We start from the raw sequence: 14,327 nt of genomic DNA on the forward strand, positions 1-14,327 counted from the left end.
GTTTTGAGATGCGACTTGTAACCTGAGAATGGACATGAGATTCTGAAGATGACTGTTTTCTCTTCCCCTTTCTATATAGTCACATCCGTTAGGAAAGTGTATACAAGCGATTACCATGGGAATATAGCACTTAGCTTGCGTTCAACGGCTGCACATCAAATTTGACCACAGGTTGTTTATGAATTTGTGTACATTCCAAAATCAAAAGAATTTTTTTTCCTCTGTTGTAAACTATGGATGCAGAGTTATTACTGTGTATGATATTAAAATATAAAAGACTTCATTTAGGGACTAAATCAAGCTTTTTTTAGCTTGTTTTTTTTAACAAAGAAAAACTCAAACTACAGTTAAACATTAAAATAATGTAATTCATAATATTTCACCTCGTAGATAAAAAATACAACCAAAATAACATTATTAAAAATTTGATAAAACAGGATTTGAGAAAGGTAGCTACAGGCTTTATTCTTTAAATAATGATAACGCATAAATATTAATTTCAAGTTTTGTCTGCACTAGAGGCTGAGAAAACATTAGCAGAGTAGAAATGTTTTTTACTTATTAAGGATTCCTAAATGTAGTCCATTTATTCTAGCACGTTCGCAAGGCTACATCAATCTTGAGTTCCTTAACCTTGTTAATTTTAGTAAGACCTATTAGGGAATTAGATATTTAAATCTTTCCAAGAAGCATTCATCTGCCAAATGAATACTTTCTTATATAAACCAATAAGAAAACAAATTAACAAAATATCTTTCCAAATAAAGCACCAAATGCATTAAAATGCAGCATTTAAAATACTAATAAGCTCTTCTTTCATATCCTAGAGCCATCTCCAAAGTGTTCAAAAATGCATTGGAAAAAGTAAAGGCAATCTTAAACCTTGCTTAATTAAATTGTTATATAAATTAACATCTAATTCGATTATGTTAAATTTTTTGCAATGATGTCTCTTTATGATGTTAAATATCTATTCTTTGCATCCAATTACATTACCTCTATAACACATATGTTAGAAAAAGTGTTATAATGTAAAAATTACAGATACAGGATGATGTCATTTGCATGAAGCCCACGGAACCCAGAATATTTGGGAAGAATTTTGCAGGAGCCCTATTAATTACTCTTTTCATTATATATCATGAACATCAATAAGCAACAAAAGTAATCCCTCTTCTTTCCAAAGATCTCACTGACAGTCATTGTGGTTCCTCTTCTTGGTTGCTGACCTCAAATGAGAGAGAAGAATGACTACTTAATGAGAGGCATCACCGAATGCCATTGGTTTATGAAATGGACATTGGTTTATGAAAAACACGGCTGGAAGTAAAAAAGGTGATTCCTTAGATGGAAGAAAATTAAAAATAAGGACTTGATCATGGAAGCAGGGAGCGGAGAAGGTAATAAACTGGTCAAAAGAGAAACATAGAGAAGCCAACAAATTAAGCAAGGAAGAGACAGAGTGGTGAACAATGACCAACTCCAGGACGAGAAAGAAACCCCTGACCATCACTTTAAAATTTTAGGAGCAATAATATATCATCAATACTGGCATTAGCAAGTCAAAAACCCCAAATAACATATGCCATTTTTATGAGATCTTACAGTATGCTCCACATTATTCTTATTAAGGCTTAACAGTAGGATGGATGTGAAACGGTATCTTTAGTGACTAAACTTCTAAAACTAAAACTAAATTGTTGAAATGAATTTCATTTGCGGTTTTGCAGCTGAGGATGGTGGTTCGGTAAAACCATCGAAACTAGTCCTGCGAAAATTTTGAAAATGTAACACTGATTTTTGTTGTTTGACTTCTGAATTAGTATTTATTCAGAGTGTTACTGTGTCTTGATTTCTAGGTTCGTTATAATTTTGTAAGGACAGAAAAAAAGAATATGCCATCTGTAGCAATGTACAATAAATTAAAGAAGATATGAATTGTTATGACACTACTTATAGATAGATACACACACATTCATTTGTGAAAAGATGATGATTTAATATAAAAATTAAAATTTCAAAAAGTTTTTGCATATTTACGCTTAATTTTGCACAAGATACTCCTGAAGCAAAACATTAACTGCAAGTTCACATACCAAATAATTATATTTGGTATATATTAAACACTTTAAACTGAAATAATAATAAACTATAAAAATATAAAATCTTTTTAGACTAACTAAAACTAAAAACATTTTTAGAATAATGTATTTAAAACAATTTACACAAAAATAAAATTTTATGATTATTTATTAATACCTGAAACAGCATGGCATATTACAAATACCTCAAAAGTGGATTTATACAATTTATAAACATAAGATGAGATTACATGAAAAATATTAAATATACAGATATATCTCAAATTCTAATAAAAATATTCATTTTACTCACAAAACAGACTGCGAAATGACATGCCATGATGATTTGTACAAAATTTGAATATACATAGTATTTGTACTTGTGTTTACAATATACCACTCAGAGTACACTGTAGGATAAACTACATAACCAAAATGTACAATAGAAAACTTTGAAAAATTTCAGTAACATGGCTAAAAAAAATTCAACAGAAAATGGTCTCATTTGGAAACGGAACCCGTGTCACAAATGAAATGGAATCCAGTGATGCCCCAAATACTTTGAGAATGAAGGGATATATTTACACGACCCCATTCTGTTAGTACAGTTCTACTCAATAGTTGGGTTTTGGGACACTGAGCATTTTGAGTTCTATCCACAGAATACATTTTATATACAGTTTTAGCTTCTAAATGGCAAGGCTGGCGCAGACGAATTAAAGCCTCGTAGCGCTTGCGATCATTTAAATGCAAACCTTCTTTCCAGGATGCAGATGCTAAATTTATGGTGAACATATTACTGGAGGCAGTAGCACTTTCCTTTACTAAAGTCAGAGGAAAATGATGGGGAAACTCTGAAACAGCAACAACAAATTTTATTCCAATTATATATAGAGATGTATCGAATGAAAAACGTACACAGCAGAGTGAATCTGCAATGAGCTCGGTGTATTCTTGATCAATCTGGAAACCTAGGCAATAAGTATATGCCATAAGTGTGTCTGGTACACATAAAGGTAACCGATTTCTATTATTAGGTTCTACACATGATAGAACAGCTGCTGGGAGTGCACTTTTTTCAGTATCTGACATGTCATCAAAACAAACATATTTCAAGAAAGGTTCCAATTCATGTAAAATGTTTGCTTCAGTGACTTGATTTCCCATCCTGCAGCATTGCATTGGTGCCCATCTAAGTAATGCTTCAAAAACCATTAACTCACTTCCTATATTCAAACAGGGATTAGTAACAATATCCATAACGGAATCTTTGCTGAGCATCTCAAAAGCTTTGCTGCGTAATACAACAAAGCCTGCATCTAAGATTAACCTTAGACATTTTTCTTTTAAGGACATAAGTGCATACATACAGGCTTCGTTATAGATATAACAAACATTGCACACTGTAACGACACTTTCCAGAAATCTTCCACAGTATTGGACAAGTGGATCCACTTGGTATTTATGTGAAGCTCGTAACAATTCTATTGCACAATTCCAGTTTTCAAGATGAACTCTACCACAATAGATGTACCTATAAACAAAGAATCAAAAGTCAAATTATAAGCTCTTTTATAAAATAATGAAGAATCCTTATGTATGTGTAACACTCCATGGAGAGATGACACCTAGGGAGATAACATTTTGAATACATGTTGTCCTTCCTTCAAACATATGTGCTTTAAAGCTTAAATTTTGAATTTTTTTTTTAAATTTCAAGTTTCATGCAAATTTAATGAATTCTTGATAAACAAATTGAGTGATTTAGAATTTTATTTGCTGTCTTTGTCTGAAGTAAAATACTTCTATATTCTACGTGTCAACATATTGCTGTTCAGCAAAGCACAGGATTTTAACTTTCAAATTTAAACTGTCTGTTAATGATTAACGAAGTACGCAATTCAAAAGCAATAGACACAGTTTTAAGTATTATTTTTTACTTTTTTATTTGAGTGATTTAAAAAAAAGCATTTAATTCATAACATATCTAATTAATAATTTTTATCAAAATTTTCAGCTTTTTTTCTGAATAATAATTATTTTAGACTTGAAGTGCAAATGGCTTGTATTAAAATAAATGATGCAAAACATTTAAAAATTATACAGTATAATCCATGAAAACTTAACTTTCCTCTGGCAATAATATGACAAAATGGACACTCTCTTTTTGATGCAATATGCAGAGAAAATGCATGACACTGGCAATGAAGGTGGGGTAATTTTTTGTGGGCACCCTCTATAACAAGGTTTCTTAAAATGTGGGTCACCACGAAGTTTAGCAGTTTTGATATTTCTTTAACTTATCATAATAATTTTACAATTAGTAAATATTTTTACACAATGTATCTGAAAATAAATAACGATAAGACAATACAGACAAAGAACAAAAAAAGAAAAAGTTTCAATACATTCTTTTTATAATAGAAACGTTCATTTTCCTTGCTTTGCACGTGACGCAGTCATTTCATTTATTACTAATTTAAAATGCTCACATTGTTCTATGTCTTAAAGTTAGAAATTAAAGTTAATGGCCTAAAACTGAAGTAGTATATTACAGTACAAGTGAAAATACTGACAGTTTCACTCACACATGTGTTTGATTTGCACAATACTTATGACGTCCCACAAAATTTTTGTAAATAATTATGGGGTCCGGGGGGTAGCAAAAAACTCTCAGCAATAAAAAGGGGGGGGTCGCAACTGAAAATAATTTAAGAAACCCTGCTGTATAACAATAATCAGATAAGAAACACAGAGTTACAAAATTCTTTATTTTTAAGCAAGAAGACTATAATGCATGCTTACTCTGATTCTGCAAAAAGTAATACAGTCAAAAGTCGTTAATCTGGACTCGTTGGGACTTCGGCGATTCCGGATTATCGATTTTTCCGGATTATAGATCATCAGTTTAAATCTGGTAAGTTGGCATGCAAAAATTATAAAATTAAAAATATGAAACCGTAATTTATGAAATGAAGAACAATTATGATCTAAAGGGTATCAAAATTTACAAAAAAAAAAAGCTTAATATTTATTTGTTTACTTTATTAAACATTTCTTTCAATGTAAGTTGTTTAAGTTGCTTCGTATTTTATGTGATAATACATTCTCTTTAATTCTATAAACAGACATAATTTCTCGTTCAGTTACAAAGTTCCGCTGTTCAAGTCTTATAATTGCTGTGTCGAGAATACCGACTAATTTGTCAATCGAAATTTTTTCGTTTTCAATAACCTCTGTCACTTTCTTCGCTATCGGAAGCGAATTATAATGACGAGGAATTTGATTTAAATCATATCAAAGACGGAGTACATCAAGATGAAATACTACATTTAGTACAGAATTATAAGCCAAATAAAATAAAAGCATCTACCCTGAAGATAAGGATAGTGCTGACAGATCAACTTCCAATTCATTGCGTGCCGCAGCGTTAAAGATAAACAAAGGATATGCTTTTATCCATTTTTTTTGCAGCAATTTCACTTTTTGTTTAATAGACTTTGAAACATACTTTTGATATTATCTTTTGATCTTTTGGTCATAAAAGAAGAGAAAACTTTAGTACTCAGCCACCATCTCATTCTTTCTCACCCATGTTGGCTTTAGTTTTCCACATGCAAATTTTGATCGGAGGTAAGCTAACGTGGTTGCCGCTGATTGGCCGATGACGTCACGATCGGCGGGTTGGCTGAGTATAATATATATGTACACCGGTATCGGCGAATGTCTTGTTCTCTTGTGTGATTATCAGTTAGCATTATGCTAGTTTTTCTTTCACTTAATGATTTTAAATGTAAAGGCTACAGTGTTAGCTCTTTTATTTTATTTATGGAAAAAAGCATGAATTTTATTTAGTTTAGTCTTAGCTTTATTTAAGGGAAGCAAAATATGCTTTACCTTTATCACCACTACCAATAGGGTTATGGGCCCAGCGCCAACAGCTAATCAGTCATCCAGTTCAACTAAGCATTGAAGGAATGTAGGTGAAGAGGGCCGTTATCCACGAAAAGAAGCTGACCTGTCTTAGAAGTTTGTTCAAGTCGTTGTGCTCACACTTAATTGAAGATGTCATTACTACCTGAAGGTTTTGAGTTGTTAAACCATGACAACTGGGATCGATGGAAAGTCGACATGAAAATGCTGTTACTGGATATAAATTGTTGGAGCTTCATAGAGGACAAAGAAGAAGAATTAAATAAAAGTGCAACAAGGCGTGAAAAGCAGGAGTTCACACTGAGAGAGAACAGAGCCTTCACTACATTATATTACGGAATTAAAGCTGAGTTCAGGCCGCTGATACAAGAATGTTCAAGTGGTAAAGAAGCATGGGAAGTTCTACAGAATCAATTCGAACTCAAAACAAGAGTAAGGATAATTCAGTTACTGGATGAATTTTTTAGTATTAGATATACGCCAAATGAAGAAATAGGATTATTCATCGCAAGAATAAGAATGACTGCAAAGGAGTTGGCTGAAGCTGGTCACAACTTGGCAGATCTTTTTAAAGAATTCCAGGCAATAAGAAGATTACCCCAGGAATACTCCGGCATTGTACAATTGATCTATAGGTGGAAGGACGAAGATTTTACGCTGGAAAGAATTGCTGAAGAGCTGGTAAGGGAAGACAGCCGACTTCGCCAGGTAATTCGCGATTTAGAAGACAGCAAGGTAAGCGCGTTTAATACTATTAGTTTAAACGCAGGGAAAGATGATAAAGTTGAAAATAAAACTAAATCTAAGAAAAAAATGGGGAATATGAGAATAGGACCTTGTTTCAGATGTCACAAATTTGGGCACTTAATTGCTCAATGTAAAGAAAATGTAAGTAAAAATCAGAAGTTTAAAATAGATGATAAAAATGGACAGTTTTAAAGATAAAGAATTAATGTTAGTAGAAAATTATGTAACAACTACAGATAAAGGAGGTAACGCAGATAAATTTAATCGGGTCGTAGATACTGCAGCTACAACTCATTTCTGTAATAATAGAAATTTAATGACAAATTTCGAAGAAATAAACGATATACATATGTCTTTAGCTGTAAAAAATTGTGAAAGTAAAATACTAGGAAAGGGTACTGTCAAATTTGCAGTAAAAGTAGGCAATCGAATAAATTGGATTGAGTTAGATAATGTGTTATATAATCCAAATCTAAGAAGAAATTTATTATTGGAGCAAGGTTAGAAAAGGCTGGTGCTCATTTTGTGATTTCAAAAGGGAAGATGTGGATATACTTTAATAATTGGGATAGATTATGCTACACTAAACGATATGACGGACTTTATCACGTAAAACCATTTAGATATGCAACAGGTAAAAGGGAAGCTGGTTACAGTACAGAAATTGGAAAGTTAAATAAAGTAGACGATGCAATGCTGTGGCATCGGAGATTTAGCCACGTAAATTTTGATTATATTAAGAAAACTAGTAAGAATCAAAGCGTGAAAGGGAAATTGAAAAATCAATAGAGAGGTGTAAATCGTGTATTATTGCTAAATCTAGTAGAATAACTTTTAAATCTGTTCCGAAAAGATCGGATAAACCATTGCAGTTGGTTTATTTAGACGTTTGTGGCCCACTACCAGTTCCATCTAAGGGTGGGAGTAAATATTTTCTTGCTATTGTAGATGACTATAGTAGATTAGTAATGGTGTATTGTATGAAAAATAAAAACGAATCGTTCTACAACTGTAAGAATTATCATAGGCAAATGGAAAGACTGACGAATAGAAAATTAATAAGTATACGCACCGATAATGGTGGGGAATTCTGTAACAGGCAATTCGAAGGGTACTTAGCCAAAAATAGAATTAGTGTTGAACGCACGAACGCGTACACCCCAGAAGAGAATGGTGCGTGTGAACGTTTTTACCGAATGGCATTAGACGCAGTTAAAGCTATGCTTAATGATGGTAAAATGGGAAAAGAATGGTGAGCAGAAGCTCTTGGCTGTTTCGTACATACGTGGAACAGAGTATGTCATAAAAGCAACCGAACCCTTTATGAAATGTTCCTAAATAGAAAACCCAGTGTTGTTTATTTTAAGGTATTTGGTTGTAAAGCCCATGTTGGCATGCCAAAATAGATTAGGAATAAATTAGAAATGAGATGCAAAGAAGGAATCATGGTAGGATATGCGAAGGAAACTAGGGGTTATAGGATATGGCTGCCAGAAGAACGCAAATTAATAGAACCCTGTAATGTGAAGTTCGATGAAAAACTGTATGCAGCAAATGGCATCTTGGAACAGAAATCAAAACCTAAATTTAAAAGACTAGAGGAATCTGAGCTATTAGCAGAATCAGATGAAGAACAGGAAATTTCTAGAGAAGAAATAAAGTTGTCAGATGACAAATCTACTCCGAAAGAAGTATCAGACTTAAACTGGCAAAGAAAAGCAGTTAAAAGGCCAGATGGAACACATACAGACATATATTATTATGTAGAGGGAACAGACACCCGTTTTAGATCCTATAATGATATTGAAAAGTATTGTGAGGTTAGAAATATTAAATATGAAAAAGATAAGTTCGATTTTAGTGGAAAAAAACGAATACTCAGGGAAAGTTAATTTCGTAGAACAGGAGACTAGCTCTGTGTCTGAAGAGGCAAATTCCGTAGAAATAGTTATCCCACAAAATTTTAAAGAAGCACGAAAATCAGTAAATGCCGAAGAATGGGATAAGGCAATGAAAGAAGAAATCGACACAATAAAGAAAAGAAAGGTTTGGGAATTAGTCGAAAAGGCAGAAAATAAAACTATAATAGGAAACAAATGGGTCTATATGCTAAAAAGAAATGAAAAGAATCAAGTGGTTAGATACAAAGCACTCTTAGTAGCACAGGGATTCAGGCAGAAAAGAGGTGAAGATTTTGATGACGTTTACAGTCCTGTAGTAAATTTTTCAATCATAAGAATATTTTTCACTATACTGGTATGTTTATATGGATGGACTAATTGTCAGTTAGATGTAAAGAACGCATATTTATATGCAAACCTAAATCAGAAAATATATATGACCCAACCAGAGGGATTTATCGAAGAGAAAAATAAAGTGTGTTTATTACACAAGGCCATTTACGGTCTACATCAAAGCGGCCGTGAATGGTTTTGTGAATTTGAAAGTACTTTAGAAAATCTACATTTTAAGAAAATACAATGGTGTAATTGTGTTTATAAGGGTTCAAATGTAATTCTCTTGTTATATGTAGATGATATTGTGATTTTTAGTAAAGATCAATATAGTATAGATAAAGTAATTTCACAGCTGAGTAAGTTTTTTGATCTTAAAGTATTAGGCAAAACTAAAACGTTACTTGGAATTGAATTCTTAGAGAATGAGAATGGGGTTTTTGTACATCAGCAAAAATATATCGAAGAAATTTTTGAAAAATTTAAACATTTCCAGATACCAATAACTTCACTTCCCATAGCTAAGGGCACTATTCTTACAAAATTAAATTGTCCATCTACAAGTGCAGAAGTTGCAGAAATGCATACATTACCCTTTAGAAATCTGTTAGGATATTTAGTTTTTGTAGCTAACAGGACAAGGCCTGATATTACATATGCAGTGAATATCTTATCACAATTTCAGGAGAATCCTGGAATTAGGCATTGGGAAGCATTGTTGAAATTGCTTGGTTATCTCAATAGTACTAAATTATATAAGTTAAACTTATCGAAGATTAAACATCTAAATTTATATTGTAATTCAGATGCTGATTATGCAAGTAATAGAGATGACCGCGTGTCCATGGGAGGATTTATATTATATTTAGATGAAGTACCGGTAATCTGGAAAACTGTTAAACAAAAATGTGTAAGTTTATCAACCATGGAAGCGGAGTATATCGCCTTATCTGAAGCAGCGAAGGAATTAATGTGGACGAAAAATGTCTTACAAGATGAAATTTTAAAGTTTAATTTAAGAGAGTGTAAACTATTTTGTGATAACAAGTCTGCCATTGATTTTTCTAGATCGCCAATAGAAAATCGCTGAACCAAGCACATAGACGTAAAATATCACTTTGTTAGAAGACTAGTAAATGATGGAGTGTTTGACCTTGAATTTATCACCAGTAAATTAAATACTGCCGACTTATTTACAAAAGCAGCGACTGCTGTTAATTTAAGAAAGTTTTGTTTAGATGTTTTCAGTTTTTAAAGACAATAAGTGTTTTCGTATAATAGAATTGAACTATGAACTTCTGTGAAAGTTTTGTTTTTGTCTTTGCATGGGGAAAAGAGGGCTGTTTGTTGGCTTTAGTTTTCCACATGCAAATTTTGATCGGAGGTCGATCGGCGGTAAGCTAACGTGGTTGCCGCTGATTGGCCGATGACGTCACGATCGGCGGGTTGGCCGAGTATAATATATACGTACGCCGGTATCAGCGAATGTCTTGTTCTCTTGTGTGATTATCAGTTAGCATTATGCTAGTTTTTCTTTCACTTAATGATTTTAAATGTAAAGGCTACAGTGTTAGCTCTTTTATTTTATTTACAGAATAAAGCATGAATTTTATTTAGTTTAGTCTTAGCTTTATTTAAGGGAAGCAAAATATGTTTCACCTTTATCACCACTACCAACAACACACACACGCGTGCGCATGTAATCAATCTAGAATGTCACTGATGACAGATATTAAAGGAAACTCCAGAAGTGCTTAAAATCATTCTGATAGGTAGTGGAGGAAGAATGAATAAGCTGCCTTGTGGCAGAACAAATATTACCTTTTATAAGTTACCAAACATTTCAGTAGGCCAATATCATTAAATTGGTACCATTATATTTTATAATTCTGAAGAAAGCAAGAATTAGCAGGAGAAGTTGGAAGCAAGTTAAAGGTGTTCAAGCAAAATCTTAATTCATAGTGCATTTGATTTTAATTCAGAGTGATTTAATTTCGATATTTTCTGATTGGCTAATTATAGAGCTCTAAAATTATTGTGTATTATAGTGGCCACTACAAAAATATAATATTCCAATACAGTACACTATATACCCAAAATTAACCCATTCTTCTCTCGCACATTGAAGCGGTGTAGCACCAGGGTGCACGGGTCAAGGACCCTACCCCTTGTTGAACATGTAGCTTGTTTTGAATGCTGTCATTAGTAAATAACATAATACAGTCAAAAGTCGTTAATTCGGACACCCATAATCCAGAATGATCTATAATCCGGACCACAAAGCTACAAACTTTCTGCGCATGCGTCGCACTGAGTAAGTTTGGAGGGGAGGCGGGAACGCTACGGCACGCAATAAATTGGAAGTTGATCTGTCAGCACTATCCTTATCTTCAGGGCAGATGCTTTTATTTTATTTGGCTTATAATTCCTTACTAAATGTAATATTTCATCTCGATGTACTCCCTCTTTGATATGATTTAAATCAAATTCCTTGTCATTATAATCCGCTTCTGATAGTGAAGAAAGTGACACAGAGGTTATTGAAAATGAAAAAATTTCCATTGACAAATTAGTCGGTATTCTCGACACAGCAATTATAAGACTTGAACAGCAGAACTTTGTAATTCAACAAGAAATTATGTCTGTTTATAGAATTAAAGAGAAAGTATTATCACATAAAACGAAGCAACTTAAACAACTTACATTGAAAGAAATGTTTAATAAAGTAAACAAATAAATATTAAGCTTTTTTTTTTTTTTTTTGTAAATTTTGATACTTTTTAGATCATAATTGTTCTTTATTTCATAAATTACAGTTTCATATTTTTAATTTTATAATTTTTGCATGCCATCTTACCAGATTTAAACTGATGATCTATAATCCGGAAAAATCGATAATGCGGAATCGCCGAAGTCCCGATGAGTCCACATTAACGACTTTTGACTGTATATATATATGTGTGTTAATTATTAAGTTATAATTTTTGAGTAAAACGAGAGTGAGATAACTGGTAATTCTAGCAGAAATAAAGTGTGTGCCGAGTTCCAATAAAGACCTAAAAATGCCATGTAGGAAAGCTGAGAAAGGGAAAACGAGCTGGCTTCACCTCGAGTCTAGAGATGCATATATTACATACATACATACAATACAGATAGTGTGAGTCAACTGGTGCACTTATATTATAAGTCACAAATGTAAATTACAGGTAAAGAATGTCAATTTAAATAATATACGAGGGTTGGAACTTTAATAGTGGCAACTATTTATTTACAAGGAATACAAAAGTGATTCATGTCACCATGTTTTACAGTCCTTCAATATAGTCGCCAGCATTGTGTACAACCCGTTTCCAATGATGTGGAAGTCGCGGAATACCTGTAGCAGCGCCTGTTTTGTTGATAGTTTGAATGGACCGGTCTACTGTTGCAAGAATCTCAGGAACAGTTTGGAAGCGAGTGCCACGAAGTGGTTCCTTCATCTTAGGAATTAAGTCATAGTCACAAGGGCGTAGATCTGGGGAGTATGGTGGATGGTAAAGCACTTCCCAGCCCCATCGCTTGAACAAATCAGTCACAGCTTGCGCTGCATGCGGCCGAGCATTGTCATGCAAAATGACAGGAGCGTTCTGCAGAAAGTATCGCCGTTTTTTTTCTCAAAGCTGGTCGGAGATAGTGCTCAAAATGAGCAATAATACTGTGCAGTGACGGTTTGCTGTGGGGGAACGGTATGCGTTAGGATGACACCATCACAGTCGTACACGAGAATCACCATAACTTTCACATTGCTGGGGTTCTGACGAAATTTTGAGCGTTGTGGTGACCCGTGGTGACGCCATTCGTTTGACTAGCATTTCAGTTCTGGCTGGTGCGATTAGGCCCAAGTCTCATCCAGCGTAATGATATGGTGCAAAAAAGCATCTCCTTCGCGCTCATAGCGCTCCAGGTGGGTTCGGGCAGCATCATATCGTAGCCATTTCTGCATTTCTGCCAATTGATGTTGAACCCATCGTGAAGCAATTTTTCTCATGGACAGGCGTTCCTTCAGAATGTGCAGCACAGTCGTATGCGCTCATCCTGTTTGTCCGGCCAGCTGACGAATCGTTTCTCTTGATCATCCTGTTGCTAATAACATCGTACCCAGGCCTCTTGTTGTTTTCCAGCTTCTTTACACACGAGCAGACTTTCAACGGCATGACTAAGATCATGTTATCTGTGTGTGAGCTTGTTGTAGAGTTGTTGTGAAAGTCAATGATTAATTGTTCTGTAGTGGGATCATGAATGTTGTTTGTGCGAAACTGAGATTCCAGATCCTGTGCTAAAAGTTCTGCTTTCTCAGTTTCTGTGTAATGGATCCTTTGAAGGCCTTTAAAGGGTGGAATGTTGTTGTGGCATATTTTGTACCTTTTGACCGCTTTCCATATAGAGTTATGATCTCTGGAGAGGGACTCCAGGTAGTTAGCCCGGAGTTTTGAGTAATAATTAGTGCGAGACTTAATGGTTTTATTCTGCTTGGATCTGGTCCTCTGAAATTGCCTCCTGGCAGCATTGTGCTTTTTGATGAGCTGATTAAGTTCCTTGGACCTGACAAGTTTAGGCTGTTTCACTTTTCTCTGAGGATTTTAAAAAGCATTTAGCACTGCACAGGTAAACTCTTTGATTAAACTACACTGGTGAAATAAATAAAGAGAATTTGCATATTTTATTGAAGTGCATGAAAAGAGCTGAACTGACGGGAAAATCACTGCTTCTAGATAAAGATGCAAATTTTGTACAGGAAAAGCGTACACGTGTGTGTGGGCAGAGCCAGCAGAGAAAAAGGCTTTTATAAGCGCATGGAGGATAAGACAAATTGTGTTCACTAGCAGACCTCTCAGCGAATTTCTTGGTGTTATCTTGCAGCAATCAGTTAAATTCACATTGGAACAGTGAAAATGAGTAACCACCAATGTTTAGATGATGGAATGAGGTGGTGAATTGTGGGGAGGCTAGAAGCAGGCTACTCGCAAGTTCAGATATGCAGAGAGTTTAATTTAAGGCTCAGCGTCGTGTGTAACCTACGGAAACAGTTCCAGGATACTGGATCCATTGAGAGAAAGCCTGGGCAATGGCGTCCGAGAGCCAAGACGGCCAGAGAAGATCGCTATTTTTCATTTTAGTGAGGCATAACAGAGGGGCTAAAGCTTCTCAGCTCTCTCGGCACCTGTATGCAACCACAGGAACCAGTGTAACAAGGGTGACTGTTTCCAAAAGACTGAATGAGATAGGGTTGTTTGCCAGAAGACTGGCTGTTTGTGCCCCACTCACGTCTACGAACAGAAGAGTCTGATTAGCA

At 34.4% G+C, this 14,327-nt stretch overlaps 1 protein-coding gene across 2 annotated transcripts in view; it reads right to left on the reverse strand.

Annotated features, from left to right (window-relative positions):
- Positions 1-2,232: 2,232 nt before the first annotated feature.
- The window catches only part of LOC118184914 (BTB/POZ domain-containing protein 6-like), a 39,580-nt gene continuing 27,485 nt past the window's right edge, over positions 2,233-14,327 (reverse strand). For both annotated transcript variants that reach the window (XM_035354651.2, XM_035354649.2), the window contains exon 3: positions 2,233-3,615. In XM_035354651.2, the coding sequence (XP_035210542.1) occupies positions 2,583-3,615 (1,033 nt within the window). In that variant the 3' untranslated portion in view covers positions 2,233-2,582. The remainder of the gene's footprint in view (positions 3,616-14,327) is intronic.

The sequence above is a fragment of the Stegodyphus dumicola genome, chromosome 2 (genome assembly GCF_044657685.1).
Source record: "Stegodyphus dumicola isolate Sdum_Otavi_A_Nest chromosome 2, ASM4465768v1".
Taxonomy (NCBI): domain Eukaryota; kingdom Metazoa; phylum Arthropoda; class Arachnida; order Araneae; family Eresidae; genus Stegodyphus; species Stegodyphus dumicola.